The sequence below is a fragment of the Bremia lactucae genome, linkage group LG10 (assembly GCF_004359215.1).
Source record: "Bremia lactucae strain SF5 linkage group LG10, whole genome shotgun sequence".
NCBI classification, from domain to species: Eukaryota; Oomycota; class Peronosporomycetes; order Peronosporales; family Peronosporaceae; genus Bremia; species Bremia lactucae.
In genome coordinates this window covers 5,177,736-5,201,697 of record NC_090619.1, presented here as the reverse complement: position 1 = coordinate 5,201,697, position 23,962 = coordinate 5,177,736, and the positions used below count along the sequence as shown (strand labels likewise).

Genomic DNA, 23,962 nt, shown 5'->3' with positions numbered 1-23,962 from the left:
CCTTTTTTCGAACGAGAAGACTCGTTGATTATGATGTGCGCAACGGTTTTCCGTGTTTATATATATATATATAGGCTATAGCCAGGGGCATTTTGGTCATTTATAAAAGTATAAGGGTATTTCCGTCTTTTCTGCATTTGTCAGGGGTATTTTGGTACTTTTCCCTTAAATTAATGAGTGTGGCTTTCAAGTCTCGCCACCATGCACGCCTCGCGCCGCTGCGCAGAGCTCATCTGCACAGTGGCCGCGCCACCAGTCCTGCAACCGAAGACTTTGTGAATCGATCTCCTTATCATTCAAGCAAAGTTCCAAAGCTTCGCGTGAACGACGCGCAGTGGATCAGCATTGCCCCACGAGCGATCGGCAGCCCCGATCTGTGGACCAGAGATATGCCCCGTGTCGACACCTGCAAGAACCTACTATCATCCTATCAAAGTAATTTTATCCAAGCGGCAATTAACCCAGCATTGGCAAAGAAATCTACCGAAAAGCAATCGTATGTGGAGGCTTTAGTATTAAATGAGGCTTTAAAGGACCTCGATATCCCCCGGGAGTGCATCATCGTGTCCACTTTACTTGGCAGCAACGTTTTGCATCCAACCGATCCAGAAACAGATGAAAGGCTTACAAACGAATACGTCAAATTAGGCGTGCAAATGGCAATGGAGGAGTTAAATGTTGAGACGCTCGACCACGTCGTGTGTCAGATTCCTGAATATTTAGCTCGTGTATCCAAAAATCACGGTGAATTAATGGAAAAGTTACAAACGACATGCGATGTCCTCGAATCGCTATGCCAGGATGGACAAATACAGAGTTATGGCTTTTCGTTGCCAAGTATGGACTCGGCACAGCTTTTATTGACCGAATTGGTGGAAAAAACTTTCACTCCATTGTCCAAGAAATGGGTACAATTTGCGTCGTTGCAATTGCCACAGTATGCAAATAGTGGCATCTTTTTGCTACCCGAGGCAGTGGTTAAATTTCAAAAAGAGCGTGAAATGTTGCTCATTGGAGACCGACCATTGGAGGCACTGTTGTCAAATGGCAACCCCTTTCATTTCGCAACGTGCACCAGTTTAAAAGGCGAGGATATCGCGGGGCTCTTGAAGTCGGCTTTTAATCTTGCCATTGCCATTGAAAAGAAGTACCGAGAGCAAATTCGTTCCGAGTTGAAACAATTGGATCTTCCGCCAGAGGAAGACGTAGCCTGGGCGCACATTTTAGCCAATCAACACCGTCAATTTGACAACCTTCAGGTTTGGAAATACGTTCGTGAAACACAAATTTATCCTCGTTTAGACGCAACTGTGAAAGCATTCAGCAAATACGAAGAAACAAAGAAATTGGGATTTGCGTATTCAATGGCGATGAATCAATTGCTCAAGTGCTTCACCGGATCAGTCGAGGTAAAATTTGTTTTATGAGCTTGCCCATGGTGGAGAATCGTCGGACTAATTAGATTGTTATAGCTAATAGATGGTGATCGTGCGGCTGACATCATGAATGCTTGGAAAGAAGTCGAAGGACTTTTGCCGTCGGACAAGATGTCGATTGAAGAAGTAGCTGTGATGGCAGCGCTTAGTTCCGGCATTGATATTACTTTACTCGAGGAACAGCTACCAACTACATCCTCGTTGCCATTTACCCATACATTTTCTTCTCGCCAGCTCCAGCAGATCTCGATTCTAGCGCAGCCTTACCTCCACGTTAAAAAGTGAAAAAAAGAATCGTGGTCAAATGAATTGGCTACCTTGTTGAGCTATTAATGACCACTTCATTTCCCGCGCTATTGTATCCATCTTCTTGACGATTTATTCACACACTTTTTTCATATCAGCTCCAGCATTTGACAGCACAATTAAACTAAATAAGTCTTGGCTACAAAATAAAGACCTTTGTACCCACCTCCGCTATTGCATACATTTTCTTTAATTGCTAGATTTTTGTAGCCATTTTCTTAAAATTTTGCATGAGAAAGGTCCGTCGTTTGCCGCTTTTTCTTCGGAATTGGCACTTGTCCTGATCGGCAAGTTCAGTTGCAGTGGTCGGAATTGATCTTTATCGCATTTGCTCGTGCGTCAACTACATAGAGACACTACACAGAGGAAGCCATACCGCCCTAATGACTCCAACTGCAGTGGCTACGTCCCTGACACGCGACAATATTAAATTTCTAGCCATTGCGCGTGCGACGGATAAAGTCATTATAGCGAGTTACCTACACACGTCAAATGGCAAGCCAATCCGTGGTGCGGAAGTCGAGATAAATTCATTTCGAGCGATGCTAGATAAGGTGCTTCGCGCACCAACGTGGCAAGCGCAGGTGACTCCTAACGTCCGTCACTCTCTCGATTGTGACAAGAATAAGTTTCACTTCACTATGAACAACGATAAGCTCGTAATTGCCGCCATTACAGCCGACAACTATCCGATTCGATTGGCTTTTCAATTGATTTCGGCCGTGCAGACGGAGATCGTATCAAAATTTCGGTCAAAAGCGCTCAGTTGTCCCGAGGTGCGGCTTCATAGTGTATTACCATGGTCTGTCGAATGCATGCAACTAACTTTGTCGATGTGCCGCAGAATGGATTAAAAAAGGACTGTGCAAAGATTTTCGCTGCTATTGCCGCTGAGTATGATGACCGTACCAAGGTAGACAAACTGTCGGATGTTATGAATCAGGTGGATGTCGTCAAGACAGTCATGCACAATAGTATTCAGGTGGTCCTCTCAAACACGGAAAAGATGGAAGTCGTGGAGCAAAAGACCAACGATTTGAACGAACAGGCCAAGGTCTTTCGCAATACTGGCCGCAAGTTGCGCCGGAAATTGTGGTGGAACAACGTCAAATTCAACATTCTCATTGGCGTCTGTGTCGTCCTCGTTCTCCTTATTCTGCTCACTGCATTAGGCGTGTTTAAACAGAACTCGACCTCCAAGAGCCCATCACGATTCCTTCGAGTTGATTAAAGCTCCATAGCGACAAAACCTTGATAAAGAATCTTTTTCATATGCGTCTACATAGTTTGCTCTTCATATGCGTTTACATAGGTTCAACACTCAATTGCGCATTTTGAACACGGAAAAATGTCCTTGGAAATGTCGACCACCGAAACCGCACAGGAGTTGGAGAAGACGCTGACCGATCCTCGCTATCTCCGCGGCGTTTTGCTACTAAAGGAAAAGCGGCTGGAGGAGGCTGTGGTGATCTTTGCAGATCTACTGCGTGTCATGTGCGACGTGGAGGGAAAAGGCGAGACACTGGCTGTGGCCCCCGTATATTACGAGTATGGCCATGCACTTTTGAGTCTGACGGAGGCGACAGCGAGCCTTTTCGGTGGCGCTGTTGAAAGAAACGAGACAAGTGATGAAGGTGATGTTGAAAAAGATGCTAGGGAGACAGCAGACGACCTCGAGGCGGCGTGGGAAGTCATGGAACTCGCACGTGTCATCTACTCGCGCTACCCTGGAGACTTGGCTGTCGAGGCACAACTCGTTCGAGTGTACACGCGTCTTGGTGACTTAGGACTTGAAAGCGATCAATTTGAACAAGCCAAATCAGACTTTGAGAAGGCGTTATTGCTACGGCGGAAGCTGCTAAAGGCCACAAAGGCCGAAGATACGACGCAATTGGCAGATTTGTACTGTCAATTAGCAATTGCATGCATCTACCGAGACTCAACAGAGGATAAAGACAAGAACGTGACACCCTATGAAGAGCTTTCACACTATGTCATGGCTGGACGGGTGATGGCCGAAAACATTCATCGCCTCGCCAAGAAATGCAACGACAAGTTGCAGGAATTTGTCAAGAACGTCCCGATGTATTCAGTAGATGAAGACGTCGAGTGTCAAGGAAAACGAAAGAGAAAAACAGCCGAGTTGACGCTCTTGTACGACGGAAAACATCCCGAGACGATGAAAAGCGAGTTCTTACAATGCATTGAGATAACGGACGACAAAGGTCCGATCGAAAAGGATACAAAGACGCTATTGGAGTACATGGAAATCTACCTCGAGTTAAAAGAAAAGGTTGACACCATTAATGAAACGATCGCTGAATTAAAAACCAAGGAAGAGCAGTCCGTCTCGACACGCGGTTTCAATCAAACCGACTTGATTGCTGCGAATACAGCCGTGAACGTCGTTCCAGTCGTCAAGAAACAAAAACGAGCATCAACGCCAGATAAAGAGACTGCAACAGCGACAAACGACAAATGAACATACGCAGACACATTCATGGCACTAAACCACATCAATTTGAGCACAATTTCGTACTAATCCGTCGAAGCCATTTTTTTTCGTTATCTTTTTCGTATTACGCCTCGGTTTCCGCGCTCCGGTACGTGTTGCGTACAAGTTGAAAGATTCTCGTCGCGTCTGAATCAGCTGAAGCATTCGAGCTAAAAACATCGAGTTGGAGCTCATCCAGAGCATCTTCCATTATCACGCGAAATCGGTGCCCCACGGCTTGCATTTGAGCAAGCACACTACAAAACCAATTATCATGCGGGTTAGCACCTTCCAAGTCGCATTCGGCTTTATGCTGAATCATGACACGATTAAAACCACGGAATAACAGCACGAGCAACTGTCGTAATTCCTCTTGCAGTCGCTTGGAAGCATCCTCAAGCGCCGCAACGTCCGGCATGTCCTCATTATCCCGGCCATCCGATATACGCGGTTTTAAAGCTTTATTCAATTGCTGCGTCTTCGTTTGAAGACCGTCTTGTACAAACAAGAGCGTGTCATTTAAAATCTCCCACACGTACGGCCAACTGTACTGCTGTACGGCATCCGGCGTAAAGACCCACGTTACGATTGTAGATGGACACAAGAGACCTTGACGTAGCATCGCATTCAGAATCAATCCAATATGTTGCGGCGACTTGAGCCAGACCGAAGCCACAGTCTTGACCACAACAAGTTCATCGGATTCTTTCTCATGAGTCGACTGATCCTCATTTCCAAAGAGCTCATTGCGTTTGCCATACTTCTCCAGTAGCAATCGCATATGTGTGAACGTGGCTGCGCCAGCTTCGAGAATACAAGTCCATACTACTTCGACGGCTTCGGCACGCGAAAACTCAAGACGAGGAAGCACTTCATTTAACCACGACCGCAGAGCAAGTGCTGGAGGGTGTCCCTTTAACTTCGTCGTAACAGACTCGTAAAACTCCGACACAGGACTCGAGTCATTGTCAATAGTATCGTTCTCTTTCATAGACTTCAAGCGGATGCGAGGCTTGGGAGCAGGAGGCAAAAGCACGTGGAATTCAGCAGGTAATGCACTCTGCATGTGCTGGAGATACGAGAGACGCACACAGCGTTCAATCACCGCACTGACAAATAGACGCTGGGGGTCGTCTTCGCTAGCTTCTAGCACATACGACCACGCTGCCCATCGCCACTTGAAGTCAAAATTCGAAAGGAAATGGCTCAAGAGCAGCACAAAAGACCTGCTGGCAGCTGCACGCATGGTTGGCACCTCACGAAACAATAGCTCGACTACAACCGCCAATGCTGGCGACACAACGCGAGCGTCTGTCTTGACGAGATGGTAGAGTACCGAGCAATAGTACGCCAGCTTGGCCTTCGCATCATCTTCTAACGCCGCGACCAATAGCGTCTCAACAAGCAAATATTCACTCTTCACAGGTGGTTCGCCTTCAGCTTGTGTCGATACAAAACGAGCGTTTGAGGCTCGGCACAGACCCAGCAGTGACTTTGCTGCAATTGCTGGTTTTGGGTAAAAAGTCTCGAATGCATCACGAAAGTGGCTACGCACGAGAACATACGAAGCCAGTGGCAGCTTTGCAATCGCTGCCCCAGCAATACCGGATTCTTCCGACAGTATCCGAAACCACGAAGGATACGACGGCATCTTGTGCGAGTCAAGCTAACAGAAGACACGACAATCAGCATGTCTATACTTCATCTTATCAACAACAATCGGGTACCAACCTTTGTCACGTCAATTGAAAGTGACAACGTTAGTGCATGTGGTGTAGCATGTTCGAACTCCAAAGCAAAGCTCTCTTGAGGGTGCCTCATCCCTGGCACTATCCACGCTTTGTCGTCTCCATTGCGAATCGCATGCAACGCGTCATACAGTAGCGACAACGCGTCACTTGACGCACACAGTACCGACATGTCGTCGTCTTCTTTTTCAGGACCCCAGAGCAAAGTCAACTGTAAACGTCTCGTACACCACGACGATGAATGGACGCTTTCGCCACGTAAATGACTCGCTTCTTTTCGATTCGACACGTACTCTCGGCATCGACTTAACAAACTATCAAATAGATTTTCAGATGCAACAAGCGCTTTGCCACTATGTAGCAACGCATCCAGCACGACCAAAGCAAAGAAATCCTTCCACGCAGCAGTGTCTTCTTTCGCTCGAAGAAAGACATGCGTCTCGTCATCAACGTCCCAATTGTCGGGTGTACACAGTCCTTGAATCGAATCAAGCATCACCAGCACATCTTCGTCATTGCATACTTTTGCAGCTACTAACTCTACTAGTAACCTCACTGTAAGTCGCACACGTGTAGCTATAGCATTCACGTCGCCACTCTGACGATACACATCGGTATCCGGCGTATCCTCTGCTTCCTCAATTTTCTCGAGACTAAAGAAATTGACATCTTTTTGCAATAATTTTAAAGCATTAGCGACAATTTCCCGTCCAAATGCAGGTTTACGGGCATTTACGAGTCCGATGAGCGTGGCGTAAAGCGCTGTTTTGTGGGCCAAACGCGACGCTCCACGCAGGACGACACAAGCTAAATGACTTAGTTTTACACCTTGTTCGTCCTGTTCCAATTCGCGCAGCAGTAACTCGCTAGTATGCGTCAATTGATCGTGCTCTGCGCCGTCCCCAAGCTCGACAATAGCTTTCTTAGCAAGACGCCAAGCGCGTGCACGGTCGCTTTCATTGCTAAACTCGCCATCGCCTTCTCCACGGCGATCATTGCGTCGGTTACCACCTCCATAACGATCATCAAGACGCGAGCGCTTGTAATTACCACCGTCACGGTCGTTGTCATCAAGTGAACGTTTGTGGCTTGGACCGTACATGACCACTGAACAACGGCGGGGAATATGATCCGAACAATTACAATTTTCTGAAAAGGGATTAGATTGAATTACATATTTCTGAAACGTGTGAGAAGATTGACTTGTTTTAGACACCAAAAAAAGGAGCAAAAGACAACATTTCTATCATTCATCGATGCTATTTACTTGGAGTCTAAACTTTTATTGGCTGTCATTCCACGCTATCTGCACAATGCCATTCAGCGGTTGATCAAATGAAAGGACTTTAAACTCTGATTCGATTGAGGCGTATAATTAAAGCAGTTTTTGAAAACAAGGTCATTTTATAACTCTTCTCGTGTTGACTGCATCTCGCACATTAATCGAGCTTTTAACCTGTTGAGGTGTGCTTCGCATGCGTGTCGTCATTTTTAAATTTCAAATGAACTCTCACGAATTTCATCGCGTGACAATTCACTTTGAGTTGCACTTAGGCTGACTATTCCACCGCCCCTAATCACGTGCATATTCGCAAACGCACAGCATTCGACTAGTCAATTGGACTTATGGTGTAACGGTTAGCACTCTGGGCTCTGAATCCAGCAATCCGGATTCAAATCCCGGTAGGACCTTGCAATGCGCTGCTCCTTGTGGGGCCGACAAAGCCTCCACTGAAGATGAACCATTCGGAGGATTGCAGCTTTTTACTGCTATAGTCATCGGGATCTTGTATGGGACATTAAGCAGCTGTATTAGATTTGTTACACATCTGTTGAATGTTGCAGGGGCGTTCTATCGGCGTCGTCATGCAATTATATGGATTCGATGCCGTTAGATGACCAGGACTTAACTTCTTAATATACTGTTCCCCCTCGCGTATATCTGTTAAATTGTGTGTTCGCCAAATAGCTATGAGTACGTTATGCGAATGACGCTAACGAAGAATGGACTGCTGGTGCACGTGAAGGTAGTCAAGTCTGAAACGAAAAAAACGAAGCGTGGGTGCTGAACGACATGAAGGCGCTTGGACTTGTTGCTCAAACTATTGCGCTGGAGTGAGACGACATTGGCGGTTTCCATCGACACGATGAGTGTAACGGGGTGTATCGTTACATGAAATCAACACTTAAATGTTGTTAATTAACATATTATCTAAAAGGTAAATAATATTCTGGAGAATATTACTTTACATGGTAATATTCTAAAAGCTTATCCATTGGTAGATATAGACCATTATATCTACTTTCGCCGCGGTCCAGTCAGCGCTGGACGCGCGCAAAGATAAAGACAGATAAGACTCTTAGTACATGTTTTGTATTAGTATATAATTAAGTTAGTATTAAGTAGAAATACAAGAAGAACTTAATTATCCTAATACAGTTTTTAGTGTACCCTCTTTAAAGCAAGTATTTTTTATAGAGTCTTCCTCTGCACGCACTAGTGTACGTGAAGTGACGTGAGCACCACTTGTGCTGAAGCAGTACAAGTCGGCAGTGCCCCGTTACAATGAGCTTGCACAGCGCAGGTAGGCTGCTTAGCAGGGACCGAGCTACCGCGCCTCGTCAATTTGCAAAAAAGATTCTATTATCAAAATACGAAAAATGTTGCCCATAAAGTCAAAAAAAGTTGGATAAATGGCTTGACAACAATAATTATTATGGCCACCGCAGAGATGGAAGACTAACAATGTGCTCATCAAACTTAGCCAGGAGCTTGCCATCTTCACGCCGTCATCCATCTCGAAATCATGAAGGCGGCGGATGATCGCCCTCGGCTGTGCTTTGTCGTTTGATAGTAACTTCTCGCAACGTGATCCTGTATAGCCAGCTTCCGGACCGTATTTTACGGTGTTGATTGCGGAAAATAGCTGCTTTCTTCAAAAGAGCACTAAATTAAGATTCGGTCTGCAACGCTGGATAGTAGCCCTCGACGCGCGTCCGTAGCTTCTTTCTTGTCTTATCTCTCCTACTATTTAAGAAGAGGCTGCGCAAGGACCTCGAGATTGGCTGTTTTTTTATTTATAACACTAGAACTACTGCAATTTCAAACAATTCACTACCTTTCTCGGTTTGTCTTATCGCCCCTTCTTTTTAAGTAAAGGCTGCTTGAAAAGTTTGAGCGACAAGACAATTAAGAAGCTACGGAACGCGTGTCGAGGGCAAGTCGTATAACGCATGTTCAACAAGGGCAGCAGAAACAACAGCCGCAAGGACAACGGCCCGTGAAAGAGAAGTGGCTCTAACGGCAAGTGCTTCAAATGCAACAAGTTCAATCACATGAAGCAGAACGACCGGATTAGCAAATCCCTGCCAAGTATGGTGAGGACGCTGTCCCCACCGCCGGGATGAGTCGAACATCGGGACCGATCAAGACGAGGTCGAAAGGTGACGCGAAGAATGTGCTCACCTTCGTGGATCCTACTCGAACTACGTTGTGGCATACTTCCTATGTAAAGTCACGTATTAAACGTGATATTATTATTAATAATTTGACGAGAAAAAATAGCGTTTATAGATAGGATATCTATGTGTTGATATATCAATATGATTTTGTCATTTTCCGCTACATTTTAGACACTCAATTTCGTCCGGCATTTTTTGCAATACCAGTCGTCTGCCGGAACAGCCTCAAGTTTCGCACATTTCTAAAATCCACCAAATATCACAATAATCTCTTAGCAACATGGCTCATCAAAAGCACACTTAAAAATGAAAAAAAAAATCGCACCAAATGAAAGACTCGATCGCAGCCTTGCGAGCCGTCTTCCGAGCCACAAATGACATGCGCGTCCAGTCGAATCTTGTTCTTCTTGCACGTTCCACACGTCTGTAAATTACATTCATTGCAAAACCACTCGGTCGCAGGAACAATGGATAGACCAATGCAATTCACGTGGAACGCTCGAGGACAGCCATCGCAACAGAGCAACTCACCACCGAGGCCACAAACACTGCAATCAGTATCCCATTGATCATCCAAATTCTTTCCTTCTGTAAGCGTGTCAACTCGAGTCTGTCGGTTTGCAGTAAATTTGCTCGAAATCGGACGCATCGATGAAAGTGTGACAATTTCCGACTCCGAGTCCCCCTTGCTTGCTTCCGAGTCGGAAGTTTCCAACTTGGTTGGTTGTTTTTGACGTCGCGGACGTGAAATTGGAGACGAAGACTGTTTACGTCGTTGAGCTACGGCTCGTTGGGCGTGTGTGGTGCTATCGTAAGCAAGATTCACAGGATGTACCGATGTATCGCATTCGTGACAGAAAATCTTGCCACGTGGGATTCGACGTAGTCCAATGCACGAATAATGAAAGACATGAGGGCACCCATCACAGCACACGAGTTCTCCTCCTTCGTTACAAAGGTAGCAATCTTCATCCCATTCATCCACGGATGCTTCACGCACGAACTCGTCTTGCAGGTCTTCGACTTGTTTTTTCTTTACAGCGCGTTCTTTTCGTGGTTGTGTAGTACTTTTCGCACGTGTCTTGATCGCACCTTCATTCGAAATATTCAAAAACCCCACCACTTCCAATCGATGTATTAAAGAAGCCACGGAAGTCGCGAGAACAGCAAGCGACTTGCTACGCTCAACAATTTGAATCCACCGTTCACGACAGTACTTTGATGGCCATAGTGCTGTTTTATCATCCATTACAAGCACTTCATCGTCCTCGTCATCCTCGTCGTCGCTCTTGTCATCGATTCGATCAAAACTATCATTTCTCGAAAATTTCGTCGCTTCCTTCCCTTCTTCTTTATGCTTCGTTTGCGTCGCCATTAACTCGCTTTCCAAGATTAAAACATACCGTGCAAAGTCTTTCCATGTAGTAATTCCTGCAACGGCTTTTCGCCACTCGATTCCACCATTTTCAAGTCGATCAGGCCATGTTGATCCAAGTGTTCGAAGACACTTGGAAATCCAATCCATGCCTTTCAAAAACTCTTCCCGAAACGACTCGATACCAGGTTCAACAGACCTACTTGCCTTTCGCTTCGCATGTTGATCATTCCTCCACTCCAGCATGTCTTCGTCTCCATTTATCGACATCCTTGACGTCCGTGGCGTGCGTTTCTTAATTGTCTCGTCATTTAATAAGTCCGAAATGAGCAATCCTGGCTTCGAAACGGGCATATCACGCTTGAAATCAACCATTTGATCACTCAACGCAAGTCGAAGCGGTGCTTCACGAGGATGTCGAACATCCAGTGCTTCCATCATCAAGTTGATTTCAGTTTGGGATCCATAACAAGACCACGTACTGCCTTGTTTCTCATGATATAAATGATCTCGTGGTGATAACTTTTGAAAGACCGCGTCGTCATTGCATTGCAAGTTATTAAAACGACCGACTTGCTCGATATAGAGTCGACGGGAATCCCCTTTAAAGATCCAGTACTTGAGCTGTTCGTGATCGCGTCCAATGGGTTCTGTTCGAACAAACGATTCACGCAGTAACGCATTCAGTTTTCGCTTCTTTTCAACAGCTTCTTCTTCACGAATTGCTTCCGTATCCAGAATTTCCAACACATGTCGAGCCGTGACAAGAATTCGGTCGGGAAGGTTACACTCTTTGCCTCTTTCAATAGCATTTCGTAGTAACAGAGCATCTTTGGACGTCAAGGCGTCGGTGATGCTTTGTTTCGCGTGTTTACGCTTTCGTTCCAATTGTTCGTGTACCTTTTGTTTCCGCTGCGTCGCGTCAATTTTCTGTCGCCATTTTTCGCGCTGTTTCTCAAGCTTCTTCTTTCGTGCCACGTACTCGTGTCGTGACACAAAGTCTTGCATCTGAAGCTTCTCAAGCTCGTCTTCCATTTGCAATACCGCTTCCTCTCGATTCGTGAGTTCCTGTAAATCCGCATCACTCGCACCTTCGTCCTCACTAAAACCAACGTCTTCATCGACATCAGTCTTTCCTAACCACGTTTTCATCGCTGTCTTTGAAGGCTCCATCACCTCGGCTACCTCTGCACGTTGTTTCTCACGCAACTTCTTTTCTTCTTCGATCGTCACTTTCTTGTGTAACAAAACAGCACGATTGTACTCTTTCGTGCCTTGTATGGTTGCATCGAGATGACATCCAAGCACATGACGCACTTTTTCCGTGCCAAGAAATCGTCCAACAAGAAAATGGAGTATCGCAAGCTTCTGTGGCACTGTTAAATTTAAGTATTCCGTCTCTTGTAAAGCCTCAAACGCACTCAAGAACGTCAAGGTGGCGTAAGCAGTGTACCGAGGAACAGCAGCAATCAAGCCACCAAGAACGCAAGGCCATGTCAGCGCTGTGAGCATAGAACGCGTAGGCACGCCTACTGTTAAAGGCGCGTGCTGAATCTCGTAGCGATAGCGTTCACTGTCGTCAATAGGCGCTTCATCATCCGAGACATACTCATCGTCTTCCCTACAACAAAAACAAACAAAACGATTCACGTCCGAGACACTAAAAACCATTAAAAACATCTCGTTTTTCGCACCTGTCTTCTAGAATCGCTTCCAAAAAACACAAGTGAATCTCCGTTAATAAATGCGAATGTTTCGATGAAGCAAGGGCATGCGAGAATTGATCAATGGTCACTTCCGCAAGTCCAAGGACCTGTCGAAACACGTAGATACAATCCCACACAGCCAAGACTTTTCCAATCAATGGCGCTTCTACTTTCGGAAACGCACATGGCTGTGGTCTAGTCAACGATACACACCACAACGTCAGCAAACGACCTACAACACTCTTCCTTACCAACAGTCTTTCGTACACGGGTTTGTCCAATTCCACGACATGTTCGCTCCCTTGTCGCCAATTCGTCTCCCCACGCTTCTTTTTATTCAACGCATCTTCTTTTCGACGAAGTGCCATGTCTTCTTTTTCTAATTTTTCCAATTTTTCTTTCGCACTTCGAACTGTCGTGCCAAGATCTTCTGCTAATCGTCCAAGCTTTTCTTCTTCTTTGTCTTTATACTTGACTTTCTTGCGACTTAGAATTCGATCTTGCATTTCCAAGACCCGTTTGGCTTTCAATTCAATGGCTTCGACTGACTTTTTCGCAAGCATCTCTTCTTTCTTTTGTTCAGCAAGACGTCGACGTGCATCGCGTTCTAATTTCTCCGTCTCGCGTAGTACACGTGCTTTTTCCTTGCGTTCTTTCTTCTCACGACGTCGATCAAGACATTCGCTAAACATAATCAAACAAAAACACACACACCAATGAAAATCATCAAACTCAAAGCCACCACTCTTCTTGAAAAGACTGCTTCGAATCACGTACGAACACATTTTGCAGTACCATTCACGATGTGGAATCATATCGTCACTCATACCCAAGCTAGAATCCCCCAAGCAAGTTTCAAAAGAGTTTTAAAAGAGAATTCATTACGTCTTGAAAGCACTCGAACGTACCAGCTCATGTGAAAAGCACGAGGACAACGATCACAACAAAGCAATTCACCGCCGTCTTTACAAATGTTGCAATACCATCGATTATGGTCGGCCCAGCTATCATCTCCTGTCTCATTGTCATCTTCCTCGCCGGAATGCATGGGCATATCGAAAACGGGAGTTATAGAACTACCACCGTCGTCTTCTTCATTGTTAGTACAAAGTTCTACGACACTAAGCATGTGAGCGGGGCGAGCGTGAAGAGGATCGGGACTACTCCCCGCGCCATCCTGATTCGAAGCAGTCGAAGGCTGTGGAAGTCCTGTCGTTTTACGAGACACTTGGCTTCGTCCTTTGGATCTTCCAGAGTCGCGGCTTGAAAAGACGGATGACTGAATGATTCGAGCTTTGCCAGAGTACTTGGGTTTGGTTACTAAACTTGGTGGAGTCGGTGGTGGAGGAGGTCGTGGCCCTTTAATCGGAGTAGCATCTAAGTCGCTGTCGTGATCGCTCATTGCGTCTAAAGTTTATTAAAAAGATGACGTCGTTAAGAATAGAAAAAAAAAACACGATTGTTGAGAAATGACTACCGTGGTTACGTTGGTTTGAAAAGCGTGAGAGTTACCGAAAAAAAGCGCAAACGACGACGATAGGAGACTTTGTGCTTTAAGCACGCTTGCGGTTCAATTTGAGACACACGCCGACGTCAACTTTCGTCTGAAATAGCTCGGACAAAGGTCGTAGGTCGCTGAATTGAAATTGAGCCTTCAATTCTCGTGAAAGCGTGAAAAAATCGTTTTATGCGGTTGATATTAGGTTGTAGAGGTGATGGTATGTGTGAGAAAGTAATGAAAAATGAAAAGATGTGTATTAAATACGACAGGTATGCGTCGCCTGATAGCAAATACGCTCGCCCACCCGCTCGCCAGCCAATACTTTTCTTCTCCCCCCCCTCTTACGAGTAAGTGGTTACGTAAGTTTTTTTTTCTTTTCTCGCTTCCTTAGTCAGTGTAGCTACTTATTGCAGCGCCACATCCAATGGGATCGTCAAAAAGATCTTGATACTTAAGTAGCTTTTGAAACAATGAACACTTCAACGACATCCATTTTGCAATTGCTTTAAAGACATGAAAAGGGGACTGACTGCCTCACGTAGGTTAGTACTAATATAAAATAGCAGCTTTTAAATGAATATGTGTCACGCATTGCAGCATTTTATTATAAACAGTCGTTTCTTCATCAATTAGCTACAAAGTTTGTTAGTTTGTCGATACGCCTTTCAACAATCGAGCTGAACTAGTGGAATTGCTAGACGAATCGCTATGACCAGATTTATATTAGATCAACATGAAGTGAGCTACTGGATGAAATGCGATAAGGATGCACAGCTGTGTTAAGCCTTGCACCTATAAGCGGTTCAATGAGTTCAGCATTCGGTGTTTATCAAGACAATAAAAGCTATCCTATTTCCTATCCAAGTCTAATACATTGCGTTCCATAGCATCATTATGATTCACTACTACCCATCTAATAGCCCTGAAACATCTACCGCACAATTTGTTCGCTTCCACCTCAAAGACCATTTCCTTGAGTATCACAGGAAGCATTTTAACTCGGTTGTCATCACGTTTTGACCGGATAAAGCATGGGAAAGAGCTGTCCATGATATTATGTGGGATGCACAGTGCGCGGCGAAAAGCTTACATGGACAAAAAGCTTGGTATTTTCATTGAAAGGTGACATCAACGTCGTTAAGGTCACTGTATCAACCTAGCAAACCAATACTAGGTAATTGAATCTAATGAGACAAAGGACTTCTACACACAATAGCAATATCTTCAAAAGGACACTTGTGAGTTAAGTAACTTCATAGCTTAAGCATTTATTTAAAAACGCACCTATCGACAGCAGGCGTGCTTCGCTTTGGTGAATTGACGAGAAGAAGGTGCTGTACGAAAGCACTGTTCGTTCACGGTTGCTCTGGCGTTATCATGTAAGTATCAAGCTCATGAATCAAGTTACAGCTCCTTCGAAGAGGCAAATTCAAGCGAAAGAGCTCCATTTGTTATGTTCATCACCTACATCGTCAATTTCTATTAAAATACACGCGGCCACTCGCAGAGCTGCTGCTGTCTCTTGCTTCACACATGCAGAGATTTACGTGTTGTTTCAGTATCTATCTTAGTTGTCGCTCCAACGATAAAAGCACGACTCGCGTGTCATCCGATGTATCAAGGTGTACTGAAGCATTTAAACTTCTACAAATCGAGTTCCGACGCCATATCGTAATGCAAATACATTCTACAAAGCTAATTGCCAAAACTTGCCAAAACTTTGAAGGGAAAGGCTTTGGTCACGGCCAGATTGATCGCCCAGCGATCGTTATTTTTAAACCGGCTAAAATTTTTGAAAATTTATCATCTTAAATGATTAACGATTTTTTCAGTATTTCTTTCAAATTGTTTTTCAATAGTTTCTCAGTCCCAATATGGCTGTCACTGAGTCTCTATCCTTAAAAAATATGCCTAATTACTCCTGTAGATTTCAATGCGTTACACCATTCACAATACTCTTTTTGTGGAAGCACACAACCTAAAGCTTGTATAAATTGAGAGACTTTCACTGACCAATTGTACGGATATAAGATGGATTACTCGAATCGTTAATCCCCCACAATTTATTGCAAACTTCTTAGCTTAGTATGATTGGCTGATTAAATGCATGCATAGTGCTGAGGTAGGTAGGGGACGGTATGATAGCATTACCCGCTCGCTACCTTTACATCAACTATTCTGTGCCTAATCTGCATATGTCAAGTCTAGTACGCGTTCGTTTGTTTGTGCCCTTTCTTATTAGACTATTTCGCGGTTCACGATACGTTCACTACACAAAAAAAAATCTGTTTTGTAAGCTGAGTCTTACTATTTCGCTGTTTACGCCATTCATGACAGAAGAACTTTTTATTCTATAAATTGGGTCCACTTGGTCCTGCGGGTGCTGTGGCTGCACTTTCATATTTTCGTGAGTTGTTTCCTTTTGCTCTTTGCAAATATGTCACATGCACTAGATTGTGAACAAAATGAATCAAACCCACGTTAGCACCAACCATATCAAATGAGGGGATATAACGAAAAACTGAGGGGAGATTAACATTTCCATTATATAGAAATAGAACATAAATATATAATACTGTCCAAGCAATTATTTGGCTTGCTATCGATAAAATACAGCGTTAGCTTCGCATAGACTGTAACATATCGCCGTGCTACACCCTTGTTTAAGTTTTTATTCTCATGTGACTTATACTAACACGAGACGGTATTGACAATGTTAATTAGCACTGTGTGAGGAAGAAAGAAATTTGATATTCAACCTGTGCTGTTGTTTCCTAACTTCTTATTCGTTACCGCATCGATGAGTCTCTTCTTGCATTTCCGCAACTGCAATTTTATGCGAAACGATGAACACATAGCAACCACCAACATCAGTCTGAGTAAAAGAGACGTATGTCAGAGAGCGTACGTCTGTCCATATGCAAAGTAGGAGCTACGGGCATTAGAAGGGTAAGCAAATGCAGGTAGTCGTAGGATTTCACTACTGCATTTAGAAATAACAACCAAGAAGAAGAGAGTATTTTTGCGACGAAAATCAGCACAAAGTTAACTTTAGTCATTGAAGGCGCAGCACTATCGACACCCCGCATGAGTTGATTCTTCATGCGATAGAATTTAAAATGATGGTTTGGACCAATCAACATCGTTTCAAAAGTTAAGTGGTCAAATAGTGACCACTCCCGTATATACGATAAGCGGTCTATCTCCAAGGAGATTGACCCTAAATTTAGCCAGTGCACATTTCGTGGCAACAAGGAGTTTATTGTCATGTACTGGGTAATTGCTTTGTGGTACCCGGTCCGGCTACAGGTATTGCGGCACAAGCCTACAATTCATACCGTTCCGCCGGATGTTGCGCAAGTACATTCGTGCTTGCGAGGTATGTCTACGGGTGAATCCTAGCCCTTCATCCCGTGCACCTCTCTTACCTCTACCACGTCTGGCAGAATGTTGTCAGTCCGTATCTATTCGACTCACCATCGACTATAGGCTTGTTAATGCTATAACGATTCCGATATCAGGAACCACCCCGATCTGTCAACTGCAAGCAGCCAAGTAGAAGGTGCATGTGGTTTGGCAGATTTTTTTCTCCAAAAGGGTTTTGGCAGCTTACTTTACACCTGCCTGTCAAAAATAATGGATTTTGTGACACATTAAGGTGTGGTTACGCCGAAATGGGTCTTCCAAGGGGCAACTGATTCAGCACTTCATTATCAAAACTAAATGCGAACCATTTTGCTGATATGACCAACAAGGAGCTGTGCCTGGTTTGGATTGATGATATCCTTATGCATGCAAAAACCCGGCCGCATATTTTGACCTACTCGGACGGTTTTTTGAACGAATTTGCGCACACCAATTGACGTTGGGTGTTCTCAAGAGCCGTTATTTTGAGACTCAATTTCGACGAAGTTCTCTTATTGGAACACCACACCATTCATTACACTTTGGGGAATTTCGGCTACAGGGCCTCCTCCCACCCAACTATCACACACCTTCGGTGCGTGTTGGCAGGGCAGCCATCCATTGTATGGTTGCTCTTCTGGTTTTTAACCTATCTCCGGTGATGTGTCATCGTACTGCCCTCCGCGGGTATCGATACACGTACCTCCCGGTCCCAGTTCCATATGCTTAACCACTCGGCTACTGAGGTCGGTGCCGTTTGTTTAAGACAGCAACCAAATGAAGCGGTCGCATCTTTAGCAGGGAGTAATTCCACTTGACCCGGAACGATTAAGTGCACTGACAAACCTCCGTCTACCTATCACAGCGGCCGATCTTTAGCAGATTTTGTGATCTCCAGGATGGTCGCGAGAGTCTCTAGTGGATTTTGCGAGATTATGGAACCTCTCCAGCGCAAATTTGATAACGCACTCCACGGAATCGGTCAGCGAAGCTTTGGCCGGGGATATCTAACTTGATTGAACAAACGACGACAGCCAGACTTTGGTTTGGCTAAGAAGTACCTTACCCACTCACAACTACTGTAATTTCCAAGAGGCGATGTCGCTCTATGCATCTTCATGGATGCATCCGACCGCGGATGGGGACTGGTTGCCACTCAGGTACGGAACCGGATTGACAATTTTGGCCCCGAAGAACAACAACATGAGCTATTAGTATGCTAAAGTGGTAAAGTGGTTGTTTTGAAGATACTTCCCACCGGCTGAGAATCATTCAAAAAGAAGCCTACCAGCTTATTTGGGCATGCCGTCAGTTGACGTACCTCTTGGTCCGCTCGGCGGGGTTTCACCTATTTTGCGACCATAAGAGCTTGGTCTACATGTTTTCTCCATACTATAAAGTCAAGCCCATGTTCGTGGCAAACTACAACGATGGGCTTCGACTTGGCTGGCTTGGCATACCAGATCACCCGTCGGCCTTCATCCTGATTTTTAATGCTCCTCTTTGTCAGCATCTTTAACCGCGCTCACACGATGTGAAGCAGTGAGCGCAACTCCACCGTCCTCGGTGCGTCGAGTGCTTTTTGGCAAGCACGTCCGCGAGCATTTTTTCGCTCGGCACTATTGGGGCGATACAATACCTCTCCGCAAATATTCACACAGATATTGACTCGTCATGGCTTCTACGTAGCTGCGTGGGTCTTGCTTAAACATATGACTGACCACGTCGATACTTGCTGTATCTTGTCTTGCTGCTTGGCCAGTCCTTATGTACTTTGCGGTAGCCATTTATGTTGTCTCGATTTGCTTCTTCCCAGTACTACCGCATTTTGCTGAAAATCCAGAGTCTTTAGCAGCATCGTCTTGATGTCCGTCTCCAAAAGTTAATTGCAACTGATTCAGACAGCCTCTTGTTGCATTTTTGACATGCTGTGTTGTTACAACCGTGTGTTCCTCGCGAACGATTCCTTGCTTGGATCACGACAGACGGGCCAAACACCACAATGTTACGCATGTCGGGCGACTTCTTCGTCAGAAACTCCAGCGGCGACAATTTCCTTGGGTTGCGCTCAAAGTGCTTTTATTCAGTATGCACGTAGAGTACCCAGCCGCATCGTCCCAGAACGCAGGTGGCAAACCAGACGCAAAATCATCGCCCGCGTCATGTTCAGGATCACCCTGTGCATTCGCTCGGCTTTCCCATTTAAAGCTTGATTTCGCGCTTCACTCAGTTGCCTTGCAACTCCGGTTGATTCGCAGTGCAGATCAACGTTTTGATATTCACATCCACCAGCTGTCCTAAGAACCGCGATTTCGTATTGACGCTCGAAAAAATATCATGAATTGTTTAAACGTTTTGCCGCAGCGTCCTTCGTGCGTGCCAAAAAATCGACAAAAATTTGACTTGTAATCAATGAAATTTATCATGTAGCGATTCCCTAGAGTGTTCCTTCTGGTTCCTTTGGTAAACAGAATCGTTTGTATTGACGGTTCACCCCCCCCCTGTGACTAAAACAAAGATCGTTAAGAAATGTACGACACATAAAACTCGTTTGTACCTACCGTTTCTCGAGCTTGGCTTCTCGTTGAAGCATAAAACCTCGACAACGAATAGTCGGGGCCCCTTGAGATCGGAACAAATTCACGCCAATCCGGTCAATCGGCGCATTCCTTCCATAGTTTTTCGGGCTCTTCCTGTTCTTTGTCTTTTATAAACTGTGCGCACGCGACGCATGTCACCCACTTGTGACGATATTTGAGCTTGGAATTCTGGCGACGTCTTCAATTGTATCATACGCCAAATGTCTAACGGTTGATGAAAGTGTATAAGGGACCCCTCGTGCATATCCGGACGATCTTGAGTCTTAATCCCGCCTGAAGGTAGCCACGATAGCATTTATTGTGGCTTCCTTGTAAGGACCTGTTTTCGCGATTTTAACGATGAGAACGTTTTTCTTCCTCGCCACATCAAACACTACTTGATCATCATTGCGTCGGGCTCCTGCTCGCATCCCGTCTAGGTACTTGATGTCATAGCTCTTTTCATCTAGCTTTCCAGAGATGATAATGTTACGCGCTAGGATTGGTGCGTAGTAGACGTTCGTTTGCATTTGTCCATTGGCGATCACAAGAAGTCAAACACTGCCAACTTTGGATAATCTAGCTTTCTGATGTCGGCAAGCGACACTTCGTCGTTGTAATCTTTCGCGCCGATCAACATTTGCTTGTATTTTACAAGGTGTCCACTGGCTCCGCTGTTGAGTATCCAGTCATCAGTCTTGTCTTGTCTGCTGTCACTAACAGCAAGTACCATCTCGCCGTCGTTCTTGGCCACGTTGCTAAACTTGCCTCTTAATCTGCATTCGATCTTCAAGTACCCCTTTCTCACAATTATAGCAAGAGCGTTCCTTTTTTCGATGATCCCCCTTCAGTGACGGCTGCTGCGATCTCTCACCCTAATGTCTGGCTAGGCTTATTCTCGAGCTCAACAGATTGTGCAAAGTACGCAAGCTCCTCAACTTATCAAATATGATCCTGTCGCGGTTGTTGTACTTACCCATTAACACCGTTCTTTAATCAGCTGACGCGAAGTACACGATATTGTCAAGTACTTGAGCTTCTGCGCGTCCGCCACACGCATCGTCTACAGCTACCATGTCGGGCCATGATCTCTTCTTCGCAATTAGCAGCTTCATGCTCTGTGAAGCCGAATGGCTGTCGTTAATATGTGTAGCAGCCTGCCCATTGCATGGTCCAGAGAGGCTTCTCGAGCCATCAGACGTTCACTTCTTTATGGTAGTAGCGTTCACCAGTTCCACTTAGGTAATGTCCAAACAAATCAACGTTGATTACCTCCGCCCACGGGAATTCACAGGCCTGCTGCGTAATCGTCACATGGAGTAGAAACGTGCGCCCACAGTCAGCAAATTCCGACCCAAGACCCTGGTAGACATCTGCAGCGTCAGATATCCGGGTTGCAAGCTTGCACTGACGTGCGTCTGGGAAGCGCATCGGTAAATTCTGTGTTGACGCTTGTCGCGTAGGTGACCCAAGCGCATGAGCGTGTTTGGCGTCTGGAGGGAGGGGAACACTTGCGCATAGTGCGTTGGCTTCGCGCGTTGGATGATGCATGCCTGTGTCCTGTGGCCCGAATTGCTGAAATAGCGAATCTCTTGGTTGTGTCACGTGAACACGTCTACGTGGCTATCCTGGCGCCTCGAATCCAACGAATCGCGATTCTATGGTGCACCGCCCATGCCAAATTCCAAAGCTGATGCGAAAAATCTTCTGTCCACGCAGTCGCTTACCCTCGTCAATCATTATCTGCGACGCCTCGAGAGTTTGCATGTGATCCGAAAGTGCAGACAGCATAGTGAGATTTTTTTGTCCGTCCCCGCACCCCTTTCTTGGGCATGAGTGTCGACGATCGCAGCGGCTCTTTCGTGATCTTGGTCTGCAAATGCAGAAGTCGTAGCTTCGATAGTCGGCGGAGCCAACGGATTTGGGCTCATAACCTATTGAACAATTGTAACGGGGCACTACGACTTGTACTGCTTCAGTACAAGTCCACTTCGCACTGCTTCAGTTGCGAGTGGTGCCTTACGTCACTTCACGTACACTAGTACGTGCAAAGGAAGACTTCTCTTTAAAGCAACTAGCTTAAAATGGGTTAAATAAAAACTGTATTTATATAATTAAGTATCTCTTCTTTCTATCTGTTAATGCTAACTTAATTATGAACTAATACTAAAAATGCAATTGAAATCTTATATGTCTCTCTCTTTGTTTACGTTTACAGCTGATTAGTCTGCGGGATAAATAGATATAATGGCCTATACCTATTTATGATTAAGATTTCTGAGCATTACTTATATAAAGTAATATCCTCCTAATATTATCTATTTTTTAGATAATATATTAATTAACAACCTTTAAGCGTTAATTTCATGTAACGATACACCCCGTTACATCACCCCTCCCTTAAGCGACAATCACTCTGACTATCATTGGATGGAGTGGTCACTATGTGACCACTTAATTTAAGAAATGATGTTGATTGGTCAGAACCATCATTTTAAATTCCGTCGCATGACAAACAAATTCATGCGGGGTGCTGATAGTGCGGCGCCTTCGGCTGCGGTTCGTGCAGCCGCGGGTGACGCACTGTTATCTCTTGCGGCAGACGGAACGTCTGCCGTAGTATCTTCTTCTCGCGCAACACTAGATGTTGCGGGAGCACGTGGTGGTTCACCACGTGAATACGACCCCTCTTTGGAGGTCGACTACGAATGCGAGTCGGACGAAATGGCCGACTCGGGAGAATAGAACAGTCGCCTGATAAACGTCAGGCGACTGACTATGAGCCCTTCGAATGAGAAGGCTCATTCTGAAAGACGAGTTAATAGTCTATTTGGTTCCGACGATGAGGATGATCCCTCATCGCCCGTTCCGTCTCCCGTACGATCACCTGCACCTGTTTCTGTGCAAGGTGATGACGATGGCGTAAGCCATCGTTATAAAACTTCTTGTGGTACCCCTGCTTCAGTAAGTACCACTCAGGGAAGTGATGACAAATAAATGTCTCATCTCGCCTTTGAGAAGAAGCCGTGGCTTTTGCATGAACGGCTAATCAATAGCTTGTCTGGAGAGACTACTCCTCACAATGAATATCCCTTATTTATTGCGACAAAGCTACATGGCCTTGATCCCAGCGCGAAGAACTTTCGCGCTGAGAAAGATTTTTATCTCGATGCTTTTCTTAAGCATCGATGGTTTAGTGGCAACAATAAGCGAGATAAAGTCTCGCTTATGCAAGCCTGGAGCGCGTTCATTCGCAATGTCAAACACATTGGACGCGAAGCCTGGCTTCAAAAACTTAACGCGAATCGCGTTAAGTTTGTGAAACGAACTCCAACCGGTGCAAAGTATAAATTGCATCGTTTGTCACGTGAGGTGATCCCTGTCCGTGTTGTGTTGACAACTCGAAGAAGGTAAAAGGGGATGTCTATTCCCTCCTTCGCCCTGGGGAGGGCTCGCATCTCTATTGAGATGCGGGATGTGATTGACGTTTTGCAATCGATCAACAGGCGCCAGGGGCGCGTGTTTTCCGATGGGCCTTCTGAACCATCGGACGGGTCTCGTCATACTGACGGACGAGGCCCTCAACGTCAGCAACCCGATGGGAACTAGTCTCACAGCTGTCATGTGAAGGTGGATAACCACGCCAGCGAACAAGATAACTCGTTCGCTGCCCCTTCACATCACGGTGGTCCTGGATACGTTCCACAAGGAAACGCTGACCACCGTGGGAATCCACCAATGGTTGTGGTGGAGGAGGGAAAATTAGATCCGAACCGTATGTCGGATCTAATGTCGAGGATCGACAAAATCGATCACTTCCTCCATGATTTGGAGGAGGGACTTGACCACGAGCGCGGCAAGCGTCGCTCGTTGGAGCAGACGGTGCAGGCTCACCATATCGAGCGGTTGGAAGACCGTTCGAAGAGTGCGTACTCCATGTTGGAGTACGA

General features: G+C 45.4%; 5 protein-coding genes across 5 annotated transcripts; 3 read left to right on the top strand and 2 right to left on the bottom strand.

Annotated features, from left to right (window-relative positions):
* The first annotated feature begins 218 nt into the window (after positions 1-218).
* On the top strand, positions 219-1,904 carry CCR75_002825 (uncharacterized protein). The gene is made up of 2 exons (XM_067960922.1): positions 219-1,409; positions 1,473-1,904. The coding sequence occupies exons 1-2, from the start codon at positions 390-392 to the stop codon at positions 1,719-1,721; spliced, it is 1,269 nt and encodes a 422-aa protein (XP_067819137.1). The 5' UTR covers positions 219-389; the 3' UTR covers positions 1,722-1,904.
* A 221-nt stretch (positions 1,905-2,125) lies between these two features.
* CCR75_002824 (uncharacterized protein) lies at positions 2,126-4,224 on the top strand (the record flags this gene model as incomplete). The annotated part of the gene is made up of 3 exons (XM_067960921.1): positions 2,126-2,518; positions 2,587-2,964; positions 3,055-4,224. The coding sequence occupies 3 exons, from the start codon at positions 2,126-2,128 to the stop codon at positions 4,222-4,224; spliced, it is 1,941 nt and encodes a 646-aa protein (XP_067819138.1).
* Positions 4,225-4,321: 97 nt separating this feature from the next.
* Positions 4,322-7,086, bottom strand: CCR75_002823 (uncharacterized protein; the record flags this gene model as incomplete). The annotated part of the gene is made up of 2 exons (XM_067960920.1): positions 4,322-5,902; positions 5,968-7,086. The coding sequence occupies 2 exons, from the start codon at positions 7,084-7,086 to the stop codon at positions 4,322-4,324; spliced, it is 2,700 nt and encodes an 899-aa protein (XP_067819139.1).
* A 2,301-nt stretch (positions 7,087-9,387) lies between these two features.
* Positions 9,388-14,117, bottom strand: CCR75_002822 (uncharacterized protein). Its single transcript, XM_067960919.1, has 7 exons — positions 14,005-14,117; positions 13,436-13,934; positions 13,305-13,361; positions 12,779-13,211; positions 12,516-12,634; positions 9,772-12,442; positions 9,388-9,688 (listed from the first exon to the last, which is right to left on the bottom strand). The coding sequence occupies exons 2-7, from the start codon at positions 13,927-13,929 to the stop codon at positions 9,614-9,616; spliced, it is 3,849 nt and encodes a 1,282-aa protein (XP_067819140.1). The 5' UTR covers positions 13,930-13,934; positions 14,005-14,117; the 3' UTR covers positions 9,388-9,613.
* Positions 14,118-18,531: 4,414 nt separating this feature from the next.
* CCR75_002821 (uncharacterized protein) lies at positions 18,532-18,952 on the top strand (the record flags this gene model as incomplete). Its single annotated transcript, XM_067960918.1, is given in 2 exon segments — positions 18,532-18,647; positions 18,667-18,952. The coding sequence occupies 2 exon segments, from the start codon at positions 18,532-18,534 to the stop codon at positions 18,950-18,952; spliced, it is 402 nt and encodes a 133-aa protein (XP_067819134.1).
* Between the last annotated feature and the right edge of the window lie 5,010 nt (positions 18,953-23,962).

Bases quoted from the DNA above. Each gene is read 5' to 3' on its own strand.
- CCR75_002825 (XM_067960922.1), top strand. From the start codon at position 390: ATGCCCCGTGTCGACACCTGCAAGAACCTACTATCATCCTATCAAAGT. The intron at 1,410-1,472 runs GTAAAATTTGTT...AGATTGTTATAG, and splicing joins GCTTCACCGGATCAGTCGAG to CTAATAGATGGTGATCGTGC.
- CCR75_002822 (XM_067960919.1), bottom strand. From the start codon at position 13,929: ATGAGCGATCACGACAGCGACTTAGATGCTACTCCGATTAAAGGGCCA. The intron at 13,362-13,435 runs GTACGTTCGAGT...GGGGGATTCTAG, and splicing joins CGTGCTTTTCACATGAGCTG to CTTGGGTATGAGTGACGATA. The intron at 9,689-9,771 runs GTGCGATTTTTT...GGTGGATTTTAG, and splicing joins GCGATCGAGTCTTTCATTTG to AAATGTGCGAAACTTGAGGC.